This window comes from Callorhinus ursinus, unplaced genomic scaffold (genome assembly GCF_003265705.2).
Source record: "Callorhinus ursinus isolate GAN/ISIS: 27379988/994484 unplaced genomic scaffold, GSC_fseal_2.0 scaffold7, whole genome shotgun sequence".
Lineage (NCBI taxonomy): Eukaryota > Metazoa > Chordata > Mammalia > Carnivora > Otariidae > Callorhinus > Callorhinus ursinus.
In genome coordinates this window covers 54,104,240-54,125,824 of record NW_027397069.1, presented here as the reverse complement: position 1 = coordinate 54,125,824, position 21,585 = coordinate 54,104,240, and the positions used below count along the sequence as shown (strand labels likewise).

The 21,585-nt window shown below is 35.9% G+C and overlaps 1 protein-coding gene across 6 annotated transcripts in view; it reads right to left on the bottom strand.

Moving 5' to 3' along the window:
- FNDC3A (fibronectin type III domain containing 3A) overlaps positions 1-21,585 on the bottom strand; it is a 156,088-nt gene that overhangs the window by 30,543 nt on the left and 103,960 nt on the right. For 5 of the 6 annotated variants that reach the window (XM_073894571.1, XM_025874921.2, XM_073894572.1 and 2 more), the window contains 8 exons: positions 20,436-20,705; positions 18,835-18,893; positions 14,938-15,095; positions 9,558-9,617; positions 8,082-8,220; positions 4,431-4,484; positions 1,195-1,319; positions 661-835 (listed from right to left, as the gene is read on the bottom strand). In XM_073894571.1, the coding sequence (XP_073750672.1) occupies positions 661-835; positions 1,195-1,319; positions 4,431-4,484; positions 8,082-8,220; positions 9,558-9,617; positions 14,938-15,095; positions 18,835-18,893; positions 20,436-20,705 (1,040 nt within the window). The remainder of the gene's footprint in view (positions 1-660; positions 836-1,194; positions 1,320-4,430; positions 4,485-8,081; positions 8,221-9,557; positions 9,618-14,937; positions 15,096-18,834; positions 18,894-20,435; positions 20,706-21,585) is intronic. The other variant, XM_073894573.1, reaches the window with a different exon arrangement.

Genomic DNA, 21,585 nt, shown 5'->3' with positions numbered 1-21,585 from the left:
TTTCTGGCTATTATGAATAATGCTATGAACATTCATGTATAAATTTCTGTATGAACATGTGTTTTCAATTCTCCTGGCTATATAGCTGGGAGTAGACCATTACTAATTTTGACTCAAATGGCTTTAAAGTAGCTCTGAAAAGCTATGAAACTATATAGAACTAACAGAAGACACTCTAACTCATGTTAGATCTGTTCTAGCTCACAGGAGACAAGCTACTGAACACCTGATTCTGGCAGCACTATATAGTGTCACGTGAAGCTCTTCATACCTTCTGTGGTGCTTGGAAAAGCAGTGTATGAACAAAGCTGGAAAAGATGGGCATATTATTTCCTTATTTTTTTGAGCTGCTTAGGCTAAAAGGCTGTGGTGATCTTCCCCTCTATTTTCCCTAAAACATATATATTTAAAATGCAGTCTATGCTATTTCTAGGCACAAATGTATACAAACACACATAAAAAACAAAACCCCCTCCTACACATCAAGAAAACAAAAGACTGAGTTCTTCCTCACTCCCAATTCCTCCTAAATGATAACCAACCAAGGACTCAAAGGATCTGGGGAAGGATTTAACTATTGTGGCACTATTTACTTTTAAGGACTGATGTTACCTGAAATAGGTTTTAAACACTCTACTTAAAATACATATTCATACTTACTGAAGTTTCTTCCTCCATCTCTAAAATGTAAGAAATTCCTTCATCTGATGGTGTTCCTGAGGGCTTACTCCATTGTAAGGATAACCAAGTAACACCAGCCTTAGTTAATACAGGACTTGCTGGCATAGAAGGGGCACAGCCTGAAGTGTAATATAAGACTTCTTCACTAAAACCACTGTTGAAACAAATGGTTTTTAAGAACGAATGAAAAAGAGTTGTTTTTATAGCTAAAGAACTCAATTTGATAAATGACATTTTTTGAAAGTGATAATTTTTGATAACTAATTATAATCCAAATAATATATTGGAATTAATATTTTTATGATAACCAGATCAGAAACCTAAAAGTGAATTAGTATTCTTTTAAAACTGCAGTTTATGTAACTAACATCTCTTATAGCTTTTACTGGACTAGTAACACATCTTTACTATACCAACATAAACTAAAGCAGAATTTTTAGTGGATAATTTGGACTCTGAATAATTTATATACGTGAAGTTGACTAAATAATATTTACATTCAAATGTTCTTACCTTGTGCCATACTCATTTTTGGCTGACAGTCTAAATTTACAACCCATTGCTGGTGACAGTTTAGTAATTTTAAATTGCTTCTGTAAGCCCATATAACACTGACAAAATTCTCCATTTCCTTTTCCCTAAAAAAAATGGCTGATTATTATATATCATGTACATTATTGTAAAAAGATAAATCCACATTAATTCCTGCTTGATGAATAACATATTAGCTAGTGTACATTAAAAGTCATCTTTGTTACATGAATCATGGATCTCAAGAGAAAGTAGAGCTAACACACATCTTTTAAATGATATTTACTGTTCATTAAATGCAGAATTTACAAAGTAGGTATTTTTGTACACCTTCTTGAACTAAGTACCCTGTTTTAACTGATGGTAAATCTCCGGCTTTAGTAAAATAAACTCTTTCCAGGTATGGACCCCACAATCTCTATGTGGGGAGTGGTAGTAGTGGAAATAGGGTGATCTTTGATATACACAACTGGCAGTGTTTCTTAGTCTATGAAAAGTTCTACACAGTTTTAAGAAAAGGTCCCTAACTAATCCCCAAACCTCCACCTTAACAGCTGCTTACTTATAAAATAAAGATTTTGGAACCACAACTGCCTAGGTTTAACAGTGAAGGAAAATAAGCAGAGAGAAAAACCCAATTACAGGCAAAAGAAAGGGAGAGAGAAAAGTCTGCAGCTCAGGACAACTAAAGAGTTTTAGAAATTTAGGATGCTACATAAAATGGACAAGTTTCTTATTCTCCATCCACTTTTCTTTATTGTGGTTGTAGAGGTAAATTATGGTTTTAGGGTGACTTCTGCTTCAAAGAAAACCTTCAGTCTGTATCTGGCTGCTTTACTACACTTTCCTGTTTTAATGGTGTTCACAGTTTGATTCTACTGAGTTGTCTAAATAGAAAGTTGTATCATCTCTAAATAATGATAATTTTGCCCCCCAGCTCAGCCACTATTTGGCTGTACCTCTTGTTTTAGTTCCAAATCATACTGCATTAATGTTAAATAAAGGTGGGAATAACTGACAACTTTGACTTGTTTCTGCTTTGATTAGAAATGCTTTTATTGTTTAGTGATGGTACTTCACTTAATAAAAAAATAACTATCAGATAAGGAATTATCTTCCTATCCCTAATATGAGTTTTAACTAAGTGCTAAATTTTATCAAATATTTTTTCATAATTTATCAACATGTTTTTTCATCTGAATTACTATGACAGATTTCCTAGTTCTAAATTCTCTTAAAACTTCTGGCATAAAACCTGTTTGTGCCTCATTACTCTTTTAATATAGGCATACTTTGTTTTATTGCACTTCATTTTACTGTGCTTCAAAGATAGTGTTTTTTGAAGTCTAGTTTGTGGCAACCCTGCATCAAGCAGGTCTACTGGTGACAGCATTTGCTCACTTTGTGACTCTGTCACGTTTTGGTAGTTCTTGTAATATTTCAAACTTTTTCATTATATTTGTTACGGATTCATGGAAGAGGCCAAAATATCGACATTAACAGGAGTTTGGCAGAAGTTGATTCCAACCCTCATGGATGACTTTGAGGGTTCCAAGACTTCAGTAGAGGGAATAATAGCAGATGTGGTGGAAACAGCAAGAGAATTAGAATTAGAAGTGGAGCCTGAAGATGTGACTGAATTGCTGCAATCTCACGATAAAACAAGTGGATGAAGGAAGAGTTGCTTCTTATGGATAAGCAAAGAAAGTGGTTTCTTGATATAGAATCTACTCCTGGTGAAGATGGTATGAAGACTGTTGAAACGACAACAAAGGATTTAGAATTTTACATAAACTTAATTGATAAAGCAGCAGCAGGGTTTGAGGGGACTGACTCCAGTTGTGAAAGAAGTTTTAGTGTTGGTAAAATGCTATCAAACAGCATCTCATGTTACAGAGAAATGGTTCATGAAAGGAAGAGTCAACTGATGCAGCAAACTTCATCACTGTCTTATTTTTTTTTTTAAGAAATTGACAAAGTCACCCCAACCTTCAGCAAGCACCACCCTGATCAGCCTGCAGCCATCACCATCAAGGTAAGACCCTCCACCAGCAAAAAGATTATGACTCACTGAAAGCTCAGATGATGGTTAGCATTTTTTAGCAATAAAGTATTTTTAAATTATGGTATGTACATTGTTTTTTTTTAAAAGACAACGCTATTGTACCTTTAATAGACTACAAATACAGTGTGATATATAACTTTTATATGCACTGGGAAACCAAAAAATTCCTATGACTTGCTTTGAGATATTTGCTTTATTATGGTTGGCTGGAACCGAACTTGCAATATCTCCAAGGTATGCGTATATACTGCTGAATTCCCAAATTATCAATGGAATTTCTTCTACTCCCTCTGGCCATTCCTCTTAGCTGTGGTATAAGCAGTACAGCAAGAGAGAACATAATAAATGACAGAAAACAAAATACTAAATAATAAAGCTCAGTATGCTTGCTGTGGTAGGCTGAATAATGGCCCCCAAAGATATCCAAGTCCTAAACCCTGGAACCTATGAATGTTACTCTATTCAGGGACTGTACAGATGTTATTAAGTTAAAGCTCTTTAGATGGAGAGATTATCCTGGATTATCTAAGTGGACCTTAAATGGAATTACAAGTGTCCTTTTTAGAGGGAAAAAGACATGAAGACAAGGGGAAAAAGGCCACATGATAATGGCAGCAGGGGTAGAAAAGGCTATCTGATGCAGCCATGGATTCACGGTAATGACCTAGTAATGACGAGAGCCTCCAGAAGCTGGAAAAGTCAGGAGAATGGATTCTCCTCTAAAGTCCCTGAAAGAAGCATGGCTATAATGACACCCTGATTTTGGCCCAGTGAGAGCCATATTGGATTTCTGGCTTCCGGAATTATAGGAGTGTGTGTATTGTTTTAAACCATTAGGTTTGTGGCAATTTGTTAAAGTAGCCATAGTAAAAAATTACACTTGCTTTTAAGGCTGATGTGGAAAAAAAAATTCCTTCATCAAGGTTAATTACCCAAGTGAAAGCTTTGAGGGGTTTAAGTCAAAAACAAAAAACAAAACATAGGGAGGTCCAGTCTGTAATGTTTTCTAAGAACACCATTAATTCGCTCATGTACCACCAAATCATTCATAATGTTTTTAAAGAGGAAAATACTATTAAAACAAATTATTTCTGCTTGAGGATATATACACACACATAATTTCCCCCTAATTTAAAAGATTCAATTTACTTACCTCATCCCATTCTAAAATAAAGCTTTGGATTTTAGAACCATTGTCACTAGGTGCCTAAAAGAAATACCCCCCCAAAAAAAAAAAAAAAGAGTACAAATTAGTACTTTTGTAAGAGATACTGTGAGGATCGAATCTGAGGAATCAATTGTGTTGCAGATGTTCTCTGTGGCTTAACTCTGGAAAAACTGCACAGAGAATACAGATATACATGTATTACATAACCCCACAATCCTTTTAAACGCAAGGAAAGAAAACAAAGCAAGAGTCTGTTCAAGTTTTTCTGAACACTGAACAATCTCTTGTAGCAAGAATGATCTTAACTTTTATAATCCATTAAAAAAAATCACTTTGCCTTTTGTCTGAAGGTTTTATTAGCTTTAAGTTCCTAGGATCGATCCTGTCATTTTCATTAAAATTCACCTTATAATCTAAAAGTAATACTGTGTGATACACTAGAGAATGAAAGAACCAGGGTGCTTATTAGAAGAACTTCATGAGGTCACACTCACACTGTCTGGATCTTTGCTTCTAGACACAATGTGCCCATTACCTAAGATGGCTCATTCAACAATCTGTTAATCTTCAGTGGTGAAAATTTCAGTCTCCCTTAGCATTTTATTCTAGTATTTAATCACTCCAGAAGTCAAGAATTTCAGCCTTATTTCTACTTGAATTTTCTACCATTTCAACTTGTTTCCTCTTTAGTCCTCACTTTAGATGCAGAACAATGGATCTCTACTCTCCTTATAATAGCTTCATCCATTTGAAGACAACTGACTCTAAGACTCCTTTTATCAAAATTAAATAATCTGAACTTTTAAAATTATTCTCCAGAGAATTCCTATAATTCTCTGGACTCTATCTGGTTTTTATATAATATTGCCAACCATGGTTTTTTTTTTTTTAAGATTTATTTATTTATTTGAGAGAGGGAGTGAAAGAGAGTGAGTGAGTGAGCATGAGTGGGGGAGGGGCAGAGGAGAGGGAGAAGCAGACTCAGCAGGGAGCCTGATGCGGGGACTCAATTCCCGGACTCCAGGATCATAACCTGAGCCGAAGTAGACACTTAACCGACTGAGCCACCCAGGCGCCCCTATTGCCAAGCATGTTAAGAGTAATCAAGAATAGTCAAATTTTTAATAAAGAATCTTTTATACCATGGAGGTCCAAATTATTTGTTGAACAATAACACAGATGTGCTTTAAAATTTTTAAAAATTGTAATTTTTAACTGGTGAACATGACCAGAATTTGCTATGTAAGTTACAGGCGTGGCAGTTAAAAGTGATGACAGTATGGATGGGGCAGAAAAAGAAACCTTGGGAAATTCAACCTTAAACAGCAAAGGAAGAGAATCCCAAGGTAGAGAAGATTTCAAATCTCAGCAAGAAGTGTGTGGTATAAAAATGTATTTCCCCATAATTTATGCCTCCAGATTGCTCTAGTCTAGATGCTAAGGTAGCACATTTGTTTTGCTTAATTTTTTCTACTTTATTTTGTGAGGCTTTTCAAGTCTAAGAAATGGATTCTCCTCAACTCCCTGGAAGAAGCATGGCTATGGTGACACCTTCAACAACCTGTGACCATTTCTCCAAGTTAGAGGGGAAACTATTATGTGTAAAGTGTTTTTTACCTTATCTCATTTAATCCTCAAATCAACTCTTTGTAGTACTATTATCCAAACTATACAAAAGAGGAAATGGAGGCTTTAAGGAACCCAAATAAGTTGCCCCACATCACTCAGTCATTAAGAGTAGAGCAGAGCAGAATTTGCTCTGACACAAAACCAGTGTTCCTACCCAGCAGTATTCCACAAGCTGAGCAACAGGAGGTCTGGTGGATACTAGTAATTATAAGAGGGTAAAAGACCAACTTCAGTTAGCTTTTTATCATCACCGTGCACTGGCAACTCTAAACAATGTCAGTTGATAGAATACTTCTCTCAAGTGCTACCCCATATGCCATCCATACCATGATTCTGACGCCATGTTAACCCCGAAGTAATACTTTCAGATTATATGAGGCAGTAGGGTCAAAGGATCTGATATTTAAGTCATAAACTACATTAAGCCAGTTTTCTTCAATTTTAACATTAAATAGCAACAATAGTTATCATGCTATTATGTTCCAGGCATTGTGCTATGGGCTATACAGATATTATCTGATAATCCTCCCAACAACTCTGAGATATATAATACTATCCCCAGTAACAGTAAAAATGATTATCTCTTTCCCCAACCATGCTATTACTATGCATATACAGGACCATTTCTAGAAGAGCATAAGCCTGGACAACCTGTGTAGGCAACTAAGAGACCTAGGGCCTAAGGGCACTGTTTGTATCTTACAGACTTGTTGGGATATTGTTAAAGACAAATTTCAAAATTCAATGTTATTTTATCTTCAGAGTAAAGAGTAGTACCCTGTTGAAATCCCAAACTACATGAAGGGCACCAGGCTGCTACCTTAACTGCCCTACCAATAAAATGCTACTCTAAGCGACATGAAATAAAATTAGTCATACTTATCACATACAAAAATATATGTATGTACATACTTGTCTGATTTACATGTGCTAACAGTACTTTTTAACTGCATAAAGCATCTAATATCCTCAGAAGAACTTCGGAGTAATAAGCCCCAAACAAGCTTTCAGAAAGAAAGCTAGGCCCTGAGTTTTGCTCTTGGGGTAAGAGTAGATAATTATATCAAGACTAGTAGTTATTTTCTTACTACAAATTAACGGTTGCTAGGAGGGGTAGTACTCCCTTCTAGGGGCTGTTTAAAAATTTTGTTGGGGGTGTTTCCGACCATCACAATAATGGCAGGGGGAGGAAAAGCTGACTTTTATGGGTGGGGATCAAGGATGCTAACAATTTTGCACAGTGTGGGACAATCAATACAAAGAAGAATTTTTCTCTTTCTCTAGGACTTCTGAATGTCCTTCTGGACATTCATGTAGGTGAAATATCTGTTTATAATTATCAGAGCCTAGCACCTAATTCCATTTTACAATGTATTTTTTCTATAGTTTTAAGTTACTGGATTTTTCCAAAATGTACTCTGCAATTTGAGAAAGACTGTACTTAATTTGTTCAGAAATTTACCAAGATTCATGTATCATTTCAGTAATTCATGTCTCCAATGACAGTGCTGTCTGTGCTATCTGAATTATCAATTCTATCTGTGGTGTCTGTCCATTTTATTGTTATCTTCTTGTGCAGCTGGGCACAAACATTTACATATTAGCATACATATTATTCTATTAAAAGAGAGTATTTAATGGAATATTGCTTTAAGATATCATATTTATATTTCTAAAACTATGAGTCTAGTTATTATGAACCTCATTTTATGATAAAATTCAGGATATAAAGGCATTGTAATGAACTTGAGAAGCACTGCTGAGACTCTGTTATCCCATGTCCAGTATAATAAGGACTGCGAATTATATATCAGTCTTCTCTGCTATATTTACATATAGTAAGAGAAACCACTAAGAGTATTATTTCAAGATTTAATACATGTAAAGAAGAACAAATTAGCTTAAAGTTCTTTTTTGTCTCCAAACAAAAACAAATGAAATTTAATACTAGTGGGGGGAGGAGGGAGTAAATGTCCAGTTGGAAAATACTCTAAAGAATACTCTTACCTTCCATTGCAAAGTGAGTGAATTTTTGGTCCGATTGGCTATCCTGGGTGGATTAGGTATGTCAGGTTCACAGCTTAAGGTGGTAAAGCTTTCAGCTTCTGAAGGAGTGCCCTTCATGGAATTGTATTCTGCCTGGACTCTATAGTGATAAAAGAAATAGTTTTAACCAGCAGAATCGTTGTATCCTACCTCCAACAGCCATCAGCCTTTAAGTACTTGGCAAATCAGTAAGGTGCCCTCCAAATGTTCTATCAAGAAAACAAGGGTGGGCACCTGGCTAACTCAGTTGGTAGAATATGTGACTCTTGATCTCTAGGTTGGGATTTCAAGCCCCACGTTGCGTGTAGAAATTACTTAAAAATAAAGTCTTTAAAAGAAAAAAAATATGCGCATCAAAGTAAAGGATGGTTCTTAAAAAAAGAAATATAGGCTAGACCAGTGGCTTTCATCCTTTTTTTTTTCTTGACTGTAACACAAAGTAAGAAATACATCTTAAGTTGTGACAACCGTCTGTGTGATATGTACTTGCTCTCACACACACACACACACACACACACACACACACACAGAAAGGTGTCCTGAAACAATATCCCTAAGGGTAATATAAAGATACCTTCTATACCATTTGATTATTTAATTTAAAAAATGCTGAATATAACTCACAAAATTTCATGATTTAATAATGGTTGCAGTCCACAGTTTGAAAAGTGCTAAAAGTTGGACAATACTTCGGCTTCATCCACAGAAAGTATAACTGAAGACTTAAATAATAGTTTAACAGGAATAATCCCAACCACAAATGGAGGTGACTAACCAAATAGATTAATGAGTCCCAGCTGGGGAGGCTTTAGTATGTAAAATGTTGGTAAATTACAACAGAACTATGCAGAATAAAACAGTATCTATCTAAGTTACCTCTCAGTTAAATGTTGTAAATTTTTTTTTAAGATTTTATTTTTAAGTAATCTCTTCACCCAATGTGGGGCTTAAACTCATAACCCCAAGATCAAGAGTTGCATGCTCCACTGACTGAGCCAACCAGGCACCCCTAAGTGCGAAATTTTTAATTTAATATCCCAAACTCTTTCTAGAACATGATGTAGCAAAAATACGTTAAGTACAAACCAACTATTATTAATGCTTCTGTTCTGGGAAAATTTCAAAAGTGGGGAGTTTTCCATGTGCTAAATTAGATATGCAGACATATTATACTTATTATCTGTATATTCATTCCAATCCCAAGGTCCTACAAACAGGATAACTGACCCTTCAACATAACATTTCAGTTAAATGTTTTTGTTTTTTGGGGAGAATGTGTTGGTAATTGTACCAAAAGGAAAACCAAAGTCCACAAATTCATGTTTTTAATCCAAAATTAATACTTAAATTATATTCCAGGCTTTTAATGAAATTATTAAAAAAAACCCACCTATGCTCTACTCGATCATATTAAGGCAACATGTAGGAACTCCTTACCTTGCATGGTAATCTGTAGCTGGTTTGAGATCATTTAAAGTGACACTTGTTTCTTCTCCTCTGGGGTAAAAAAAAGGAACATTTCATGGTCTGATAAACAAGCATTTCCAGAGGATTTACATTATGTACACTTCAGTTTATGGCGGTTTATGAAATTATACTGCTTTTTACTTTACCAATTGTAACCATATTCAGATTCCACCAATATGGAATTTGTGTAATAAGGTTATGTGCCAAACTTAAGTTATGTACCTGCATACCACTTTAAAACAGAAAGGTGTCCACACAGTGGGTGCAGAGAGGAATTAAGATGGTGGAAGAGTAGGGGGCCCTAAGCTTGCCTCGTCCCTCCCATACAGCTAGATAAATATCAAATCATTCTAAACACCCAAGAAATCAATCTGAGGACTGAGAGAACAAAGCTGCACGTCTACAGGTAGAAAAACGGCCACCTTGTGGAAGGTAGGAGCTGGGGAGAGTTGATTTGGGGAGAGAACAGATGTGGGTGCTGTGGAGGGGCAGAAGACCTGATCATGGAGAGAGGAGTGAGAGAGAGAGAGAGAAAGAAAAAGTGAAGGAGCAGGCAGGGGACTACATAAGAAAAAATCTTCCCCAAAACCAGTGACTGGGAAAAAGAGAGGGGCTGACTATGGCAAATTTTTATAAGCAGCAGAGCTCAAAGTCTTAAGTTTTACAAGTCCGTGCCATTGTTGGGGTTGTGCCTGGCAGGCTTAGCGGTGCTCTGGTGGGGAAGGAGTGCAGAGACCCGGGAACGGGCAGTGTTGTCTGAGGATCCTCTGGGTCACATAGGGAAAAATAGTTCCCCTTTTTGGAGTACATTTGGGAATGGTGGATGGCCGCTCTCGGGGACAAAAGAACTGGCAGCACCAATGTGCATCCCTGTTCACTAGCATGGGAATACAGACACTGGCTGAGGGCAGCAAACCTTGGTGCTGCTTGTTGCTGCACTTTACCATAAACTCTGAACCACTGTGCAGTTGTGCAACTGCGTTTCTGGGACAAACTGGCACTGACCACAGTGTGGCGAGACTCTCCCCCAGAGGATCAGCAAGAGTACATAAAATTGGGAGTTTTGAAACCCAGCCTCATGCCTGAGATAAAACACGGGAGTACTGTGCCACCTGGCAAAGACCCGACAGAAGCTGGGGACACAAGAGGGGTGATTGTTTGCTCTTCTGAGAGGGCTTCCTGAAGATTGGCGGGCACGAACTCCCCAGTCCGGGGAGGAGAGTAGGGCAACACCATTTCCCCCGCACCCATCAGCACTGAGCAACACAGCACCTCCCTGCCCCCATAATGGAGGCTGGAGCTGCTTACACCAACCCCTCCCACCTGCCCGCCCCGCCGGTACCCTGCAGGTGCATCCCTCCAGAAGACCAGCACAAACCCCTCACATGCACCAAGGCTCCTGATCATAGAGTGCTGCAAAGCTTCAGCTCTAGGGGAAGTAGGATCTAGGATCTCATTTCTTTCTTTCTTTTCTCTCTTTCCTTCCTTCCTTCCTTTCTCTTGGACCTAGTTTCTTTTAACAAGCAGACCAAGACATATCTAGTTAAAACGTGCCATATAGTGGACAAGGTCCAAATACCACCCACTGCAGGCAAGGAGAAACTCTGCAGAGGACTGACCTGAGGGAAGGAGCAGCCAAAACAAAACAGCAGAGTACACAGTCTGAAACACCTCTTGAATCACCAGGCCCAAGACAGTATAGGACCTCTTTTTTTTTTTTTTTTTAAACCTCTTCTTAATATAGCCATTACTCTCAGGAGCAGGAGTATAACTAAATCACCCCCAAAAAACAGTGACCTAGACAAAATGACAAGACAGAGGAATTCACCCCAAAAGAAAGAACAGGATGAAGTAACAGCCAGTGACTTAATCAATACAGATATAAATAAGATGCCTGAATAAGAATTTAAAACAACAACAACAAGAATTTAAAACAACAATTATAAGGATACTAGCTGGGCTTGAGAAGGCATAGAAGATACTAGAGAATCCCTTAGTGCAGAGATAAAAGAACTAAAACTTGTCAGGCCAAAATAAAAAATGCTATAACCAAGAGGCAAAACCGACTGGATGCAATGATAACAAGGATGGACGAAGCAGAGGATACAGACATAGAAGATAAAATTATGGAAAATAATGAAGCTGAAGAGGGAAAGAAAGGTATAGGATCACAAATGTAGAGTTAGGGTACTCAGTGGCTCCTTAAAACATAGTAACATTTGATCACAGGAGTCCCAGAAGAAGAAGAAAGAAAAAGGGGCAGAAGGTTTTATTTGAGCAAATTATAGCTGAAAACTTCCTTAATCTGGGGGAAGGAAAAAGACATTGAAATCCAAGAAGCACAGAGAACTCCCATTAAATTCAACAAAAGCCGGCCATTACTAAGGCATATCATAGTCAAATTCACAAAAAACACAGACAAGGAAAGAATCCTAAAAGCAGCAAGGGAAAAAAAGTCCTTAACCTACAAGGGAAGACAGACAGGGTCACAGCAGATCAGGTTTGCAGTGACCTGTCCACAGAAATTTAGCAGGCCAGAAGAGAATGGCAGGATATATTCAACATGCTGAATGGGAAAAAATGCAGCCAAGAATACTTTATCCAGCAAGGCTGTCATTCACAATAGAAGGAGAGATAAACAATTTCCCAGACAAACAAAAACAAAAGGAGTTCGTGACCACTAAACCAACCCTGCAAGAGATATTAAAGAGGACTCCTTGAATGGGGAATAAAAGACCAAAAACAACAAAGTCTACAAAGGAACAGAGAACATCACCAGAAACACCAACTTTACCAATGGCACCTAAATTCCTATCAATAATCACTCTGAATGTAAATGGACTAAATGCTCCAATCAAAAGACAAAGGGTACCAGAATGGATAAAAAAGTAAGATCCATCTATATGCTGCCTACAAGACACTCGTTTTAGACCTAAGACAGCTGCAGATTGAAAGTGAGGGGATGGAGAACCATCTATCATGCTAATGGACACCAAAAAAAAAAAAAAAAAAGCTGGAGTAGCCATATTTATATCAGACAAACTAGATTTTGAACCAAAGACTGTAACAAGAGACGAAGAAGGGCATTGTATCATAATTAAAGGGTCTATTCATCAAGAAGATCTAACATTGTAAATATTTCTGCCCCCAACTTGGGAACACCCAAATATATAAATCAATAACAAACTTAAAGAAACTCATTGATAATACAATAGAAGGGGACTTTAACACCCCACCTTTGTAAGGACAGATCATCTAAGCAGAAGATCAACAAGGAAACAAGGGCTTTGAATGACATACTGGACCAGATGGACTTAACAGACACATTCAGAGCATTTCATCCTAAAGCAGCAGAATACACATTGAAGTGCACATGGAACATTCTTCAGAAAACATCACATACTGGGTCACAAATCAGGCCTCAACTGGTACAAAAAGACTGGGATCATACCATGCATATTTTCAGACCACAATGCTATTAAACTTGAAGTCAACCACAAGAAAAAATTTGGAAAGATCACAAATACATGGAGGTTAAAGAACATCCAATGAAAGAATGAATGGGTTAACTAGAAAATTAAAGAAGATATTAAAAAACTTCAATGAAATGAAATGAAAATGAAAACATGACAGTCCAAAACCTTTGGGACGCAGCAAAGGTGATCCAAAGAGGACCTAAGAGGTTCTTGCAATATAGGCCAGTTTCAATTATTTAAAAATTCATCTTGCACAATTAAATGATAAATAACCTGTGTATTACTGAAAGCAAAACCACCAAATTTTTGCAAGGAGTGTGCCACTTCTGCATTTTGTTAGAATATAAAATGGAATCTTATTTAAAATATTAAAATATTAAGAGTTCAATGAGTAGATCATAAAAAAAGTGAATAATTTGAAGTAAAGTATTTCATTCATGGGCACTATTACATTTTCACATTTTCAAATATAATAGCACACATTTTCTTAAAATAATCATTTGATACAACTATTACTTATATATGTGGCTAAAAAACCCAGCCCATTTTCTACTTCTTTTTTTAAAAAATACTATTCTCTGTTCCTTTTCCTTCAGCCAAGTTTCTCTCCTCTCCACTTTATGGACGCCCCCCGCCACCGCCACTTCTCAAATCAAAACCACTAAATATAAGAAAGAAAACACGTCCCACTGAGGAAAGTACACTTTAATGAATTGGGCAGTTGCAGTAGCAACCTCAGAGACAGACCTTAATTGGTGTAAAGAAGGTGACTAATGTCCCTCTTGAGCTCTCTGATCAGGCTGCAAATGGAGACAAATGCTTCCTCTTAGCAAGCAGCCATATCTAACTAGAAACAGCCATTACCACAAAAAGAAACCTTATGTTGATGGTCCTTTATCACCTATTTACCTGGTAGGTAGCTTTGTCTCTTATAAGAAATATGAACAGAATAAATACAAGAAAATCTCAATAGAGAGAAGGAGACAGGATATTTTTCTAACCTTACGTAACTAGATAATAAATACTGGAGCACTTTCACTTTCCTTTCTTCCTTATTATTAGCTATTCTTTGAAAAGATACCAAGAAGGCTGATGGGTCCAGTGTTCTACGTTAATTATGATCATTCCAATGACTAACCACTTCCTTTACAATCTTCCCAGTGTTTAAATTATTATTAATAATCAACTTTACTCTTTACTTTTCATTAGATAAGCAACTTCTACCTGAGTAAGGATAAAAAATTATTTTACAACTGTCAGTCATAAATGTCACACTTTTAGCCACTGACTCTTTCAAAAGCCTTAGGCTTTTGGTCTATAACAACACTTTTGAACCAAGGAAAGAGAATTATGATAGGTTTTCAAAATATGATTATTAACATACCAACATACAAATGAGGAACAATGGTACTAAATTCATTTTACAATATTTACAACTGCATTTTACAAATACAGTAACAATTACATTTTACAAATTCAATACAACTGACATATTAAGAATTAAATCCAACTCCTTAGAGTAGCATTGCATTTCTTGAGTTTACAATCTAACAGTTCTCTATTTCTGTTCTGGGCTTCTATATACGACAATTTATGTCTCAGGAATATGTGAATAGTGAAACATCTGCTAGGGAGCCTACTGAAAAATAATAAAGCTGAATGTAGCCAATGAAAGCAATTATTCCAAGGGAGTGTAGACAGACATGTACCAGCTGGCATTTGGACTACATAGATTGAAATCAGTATCACTTGTCAATTTACAGATTCAAAATAAAAGCAATGAGAGGGAAAAACAGAACAAAATTAGTATTAAACTCTTTATGATAAACCACTGACTTACATAATGGGAGGAGTAAAACCTAACAAATACTTACACATAAACACTTTTGTATTTCCCATCTTTTCCAGTACTTGAGACCAGAATTTCGTAACTATAGAGCTCTGGTACAGTAGTCTCATTTGTTTCGCCATTAATGAAGCTGGAAGGAGGTGACCAGGTAAGTACTACTGTCCTTGCCTGGATGTCTGAGGCCTGCAAAAACATAATATTTAAAACTCTTTGAAACAACTGTAATGTGTATAATGAACAGTGAAAATCTAATGAGGTTTCAAGATTAAATAAAATATATCTGTATCTACTTACAAAAAATGGCTTACAAATAGAAACCTGTCCATTTGCAGACAAGATATAGTCTGTTTTAAAAGGGCAGATGGGTTCAATAAAAAATCTAAAGACCATTAGGGGCCATTCAAAACTATCAGTGCAAACACCACGTACAGTCAAAAAAGAATGGAAAAAAGTCCACTTGTACCGTATTGAAAAGGTTCATTGCCTCAATTTACAAAGTGTCTTACAATAAGAAAAAGATAAAGATGAGCAAAGGTCATGGACTGACCAAAGAAATATAAATATAAATGGATAATGCAAGAAATGATGTATAAATGCATTCATAATTAAAAAAATGTAAATTAAAACAAGATATCACTTTTCATCCAACAGACTGGATGATTAAAAAGCTAGTAATATCTATCTTGAATTAGACAGAATAAGTGATCTCCACACAAGCATGACATTTTCCCCTTTTCAAAGTTCTCAAAGCCTGGATAAATTTAGAAGGCTATTACTGTATATATTCTGCTTCTGTTAAATCACAGAAATATATTTTACTTACTGTCATACTACCTTAAAAAAGTCTTAGTACTATGTTTCATTTACAGTGGGCTTAAAAATGATTGTTTTAATCAGTGTCCATCTGGCTATTAACCTGTAACTGTGCAAGTTTTTTTTTTTTTTAAACAAACATACTGTTAACATACATATATGTACAACTTTTCGAGTATCTTGATTTTATGAGATTATCCTAACTGTTAAACTGTGAGAATAAGTAAGTAAACAATACTCTGAAGGTAGGTCAGCCAAAAGCATTAACTGGCATCTACTTTTTGAAAGCTTACTTTATCAGGCTTTGTGGGTATTGACTACATCATGCAAAGTATAGGTGGTAGAGATGACCTTAAGTAGGAAGGCAAAATACCTGCCACTAATTTGCTTGGTGATACTGAACTCTCAAACCTTTAGGGTCTCAGGTCTCACCTACAAAAGTGAGTGGCTGAGTGAGATGATTTATTTACCATAACTAACCAAATATAGTATTTTTAAAAGGCTTTTATTTTGGAATAAATTTACAGAAAAGTTGGGAAGATAATAAGCATACAGAGTGCTTATATATCTGTTGCCCAGCTTCCTCTATTGTTAACATCTTACATAATAATGTATTTTTGTCAAAACTAAGAAATTAACAATGGTAGAATACTTTTTTTTTTTTTTTAAGATTTTATTTATTTATTTGACAGAGAGAGATACAGCCAGAGAGGGAACACAAGCAGGGGGAGCGGGAGAGGGAGAAGCAGGCTTCCTGTGGAGCAGGGAGCCTGATGCAGGGCCCGATCCCAGGACCCTGAGATCATGACCTGAGCCAAAAGCAGATGCTTAACGACTGAGCCACCCAGGCGCCCGGAGGATGGTTCTTTCTATCTGGCGAACTTGCCAGGATTATTCCTGGTTTCCCTGTCTCATTCCTTCCAACTTTTCTAACTCTTCAAGGCTCAGAGAAGGTTTTCCTAATTGCTCTATTTAATGTAATTCCCCTCTCTTCAGGAATGCATCACATTACCCTATTTCTGTAAAAGCTCTTTATACTATCACATCTGATTTTGTTTGTATATTTGCTTTCTATTTACTGGTATATAATAGGATATCAATAAATATTTTGATTGGTTGTCATGATGGCAATACTTTGACTGACTGAATGAATAACTATGAAGCTCTTGAAAGAATAAAGTAATGACATAGATTGCTAAGGCACAGCACAGTGAAAAAAACCCTGCCACAGAACAATAGGGTACGTATGATCCCTTTTTCATAAAAAGACAATAGAAAAAATATAGTCTGATGGACGAACTCATACAAATGAAGTGAAACTGGAAACCTAAACTGTTAGGTATGACCAAATCACAGGAGTGGGTAAAAGGAATTTATTTCTACTCACTATATTCATGTATTACTTACATATTTTACCATAAAAGAGTTCACATATAATAAAATAAAAATTCAATCTTAATCACTGGCACATCTATTAGTTTATTTTTATTTATTTTATTTTTCTAAGATTTTATTTATTTATTTGAGAAAGAATGAGAGAGAGAGTGAGAGAGCACGAGAGAGGGAAGGGTCAGAGGAAGAAGCAGAGTCCCTGCTGAGCAGGGAGCCCGATGTAGGACTTGATCCTGGGACTCCAGGATCATGACCTGAGCTGAAGGCAGTCACTTAACCAACTGAGCCACCCAGGCGCCCAATTAGCTTACTTTTAAAATGGAGTGAAGTTATAGCTCTTAAAGCAGAGAAAGAGAAATGACTAATCTGAATAACTGTGACATTTCGGTCTTTCCTTCTAGTTTTTTTTCCTTTTTCTAAAGTCTTTCCTTTATAAGATTGTAATCAGCAGAGAAAAGAGAAATGACTAATCTGAACAACTGTGACATTTCGGTTTTTCCTTCTAGTTTTTTTCCTTTTTCTAAAGTCTTTCCTTTATAAGACTGTAATCACAGTGTCTAAATAGTTTGATCACTAGTGCTTTTCCCTACAAAAGCATCTTTGCATGTTTTTGGTGTTCAAAATCATATTTTTAAGTGGTTAAAATATTCTGTCCAGTAAAAATATCCTAATTTATGAATTCTTTTGTTTTATTTTTATTAATATCAGTGCTGCAAAAAACGTTTTTGTTTGTGTAGCTTTTTATTAAGAAATGGGACCTCATAGTTTCAGAGAAGTTTAATTCTGACTGCTAGTAAAAAATACTTTGGGGTCTTAATGGGTTTAAAAAGTTCAATTTGTATGAGCACTTAAAATTAATCTTTTGTCAAGTCTGATGCATATATTTTTCCTATTAAGATGATAGCCTTTATTTAGGCTATTTAAAAAATAAGCAGAAAATTTTATGTAGCCAGATTTGCTGCCACATCTTTTGCTGATCTTATTTCTTCCATTACATGGATACTTATAAAGGGTTGGGGAATATAAACCTCTTCTATAGTTTAACTCTTGCTGCATCTGGAGTTAACTGAATGTATTTTTTATGGAAATCATATAGATGGATTTTTAAAAAACTGATAATCAGTCATACACACATTATTTATTACATCTTTGTCTCTTCCAATGATTTTCAATGTCATTTAGTATATATTAAATCCTAGTTTAAAAAATGAATTCTTGATTGAATATTTTGCTTCACTGATTAACAAATCTTTTTTATGTTAGATCTACACTGATCCATTACTGGTATCACATTCTTATAGTTTTGTTTTAATTTAAGTAATCTCTACACCCAGTGTGGGGCTTGAATTCACGACCACAAGATCAAGAGTCACGTGCTCTTCTGACTGAGCCAGCCCGGTGCCCCTAATAATAGTTAACTTTTAAGCACGTCCTGAATTAAAATATATCAAAATCCTAATGAGTAATACTTAATATAAATATCAAGAAAGGGGCGCTTGGGTGGCTCAGTTGTTAAGCATCTGCCTTTGGCTGAGGTCATAATCCCAGGGTCCTGGGATGGAGCCCCGCATCAGGCTCCCTGCTCAGTGGGGAGTCAACTTCTCCCTCTTCCACTCCCCCTGCTGTGTTCCCTCTCTCGCTGTGTCTCTATCTGTCAAACAAATAAAAAAATCTTTAAAAAAAAAAAAAAAGTCAAGAAAACACACGCAATACTTACCACTGGTTTGACAATGTTGGAAAGAAGTGCTTCAAAAGCTTTAGTTTCTTCGTCTTTTTCTTCAAAAAAAAAAAAAATTTTTAAAAATGAACTTAAATATAATCATCCCTCTCTCTCCACAATATATCTTCTGAAACTATGTTGGTAATCTGAGATTTTTATTTCCTAGTTTTTACTTTAGTTCATATTCAGCAGTTTGTAGCTCTTCAGGATTCTTCTGCTTCAGTTTCTATTTCCATTTCAACTGTGATCCCTAATTATAATGCCACTATATATATCTGAACCAGTCACTAAGTTTTTCTTATAGAAAGTATATTTTTATTCATAGCTGTAAAAAACACTCTCTGGAATTCTCATTTCCCAATCTCATACCTCTTAACGGTTAATAAGTTAACTGCGTCTTTTTTTTTTTTTTTTAAGATTTACTTATTTATTTGAGAAAGGGAGAGAGAGTGCACGCACAGGGTAGGGGAGAAGGGGCAGAGGGAATCTCAAGCAGACTCCTCGCTGAGTGTGGAGCCAGACATGGGACTTGATCCCACAACCCCAAAGTCACGACATGAGCCAAAACCAAGAGTCGCATGCTCAACTGACTGAGCCACCCAGGCACTCGAGTATATGTGTCTTGGCAGGCCTTAACTGTGGTTTCCAAAATAAAAATGTAATTGACTTGACCATAACTTATATCCGAACTGATATATTTGTAACTTTAGCTTAATTCTTGTGAAACATCAGTACTGAAAAAGATTGATCAGGTCTCAAAAATATGGGTGAACATTTTTGTTAACATAAATGTTAATGTACAAACCATGAAGCTGTTAAAACATTAAAATGGGGCGCCTGGGTGGCTCAGTTGGTTAAGCGACTGCCTTCAGCTCAGGTCATGATCCTGGAGTCCCTGGATCGAGTCCCACATCAGGCTCCCTGCTCAGCAGGGAGTCTGCTTCTCCCTCTGACCCTCTTCCTTCTCGTGCTCTCTGTCTCTCATTCTTTCTCTCTCGAATAAATAAATAAAATCTTTAAAAAAAAAATAAAACATTAAAATGTATTGGTGGGGAATGGAAATTATAAAGAAAAGGAAGCAGTGCTCAGAGTTCATATGGTGCAAGTCACAGGTTAGGAGAAAGGTCCAAGGGAAATAAGGGGATTTTAAGAGAAAAGAACTTCTGAAGAAAGTAATGAAGAACATCATTCCTATAGAGTATATAGATTGGTGAATGACATAATGAGTTGCTTTCAGGCACTCTTATATAAAGAAGTTGGTAGAAATAAAGACTTTCGATAAAAACCAGCACAGCCTTGTCAAAGGGCCCAAAAAGAGAGGAAAATGAATCTGGATGAACTTTACCAGGGTTTCCCTTCAAAGAGAAATTTCTCTTAGCTAATAAAATTGGCAATTTAGGTGAAAGTACTAATTGAGCTTTCCCAAATTGTAAAAAGAAGTACCCTAGTAACAATTTAGGTTCTAAAACTTCTCGCATTTAGAAAGTGTTATTAAAAACAGTTTATCTGGGTATGGTGAAATAACTGAAAGAATATACTTATAGTTGATTAAGTAACAATGAAAAGTACTAACAAGAATAGTTGAGGGTTTTAGTTACCTTCCATTTCTGTATCAATTTGTGCGCCACCTTTCCCTTTCCCTGACTTATTCTTTGCTGATCCTACGTTTACACCACTAGCATTTTGCCCTTTTATAAGCCCATTATGTTCATTTATGGGAGAAGGGCATTTCTGGGGCGATGACGGTGGACTGCTCATTTTATCTTTCTGTGTTCCTTGGCGATCCTTTAATTTTTTCTGCAAACGTTCATATGTTTTACTAGATCTTTCATCTCTAAAGTTGGACCTTCCATGTGTAGAGTGAGCATCTAGGAAGAAACAAAAACATTTTAAAACAGCATTTACTCCAAATATATTTACGATATGAGAAAGGAACAGGAAATAAATCTATCATTACATTATATAAAAACTATTATAAAATATTTCAAAGAATAATTCTGCACAACAAAGCTATTTGTTTCTGCATTTACTGACAGAACCAAGCTTTTTGATTATAATTAAATATATCAAATAAATTTACAGAGACATTTCTTTTCTTCATCTTTTTTCAATTAACTATTAACCTCCACAGAAGCAGCTTGGTGGTATGTTATGAAAATCAGAGGTGGGGTAAGAACTGAATTGAACTGTGTACAGTTCTTTTTCTTTTATTCTTTTGTAATCATCACTTTTAGCATCTCTTTCAACTTCAAACATATAAAGTAGGTAAACAGAAAACCACCACCTGCCTAAATTCCCTTATGACTCAAAAAAAAAAAAACAACAAAACCCCCCACAAAAAACAAAAACAAAAAACAAACCAAATAATCGCTGAAAAATAAAGTTATAGGAGTTAATAAAAAGAAATTAGGACTGCTTACTAAGAACAGAGTCTAGGCACAAAACACTGCATCTCTGGTTATCACAAACTCAAGGCTGTGATTTAGAAGAATGTATTTATTCTAATAAAAGTCACACAGCACTTAATAAAATCAATCAACTTCATAAATATCATTACCTGTCCCAGAGTTTATTTTTATTTTAAATTTAAAATCTGTAATGAGAAATATTTTTTAAAAAGGCTCAAAAATCTCAGTATAGTTTTAACTTATCAGTGTTTTAAGAAAATTAGTACAATATTCTTGAAATTAGTATAATAAGGATATGTACAATAACATTAGAATAAAAAACACAGGAATTTGGGTATCT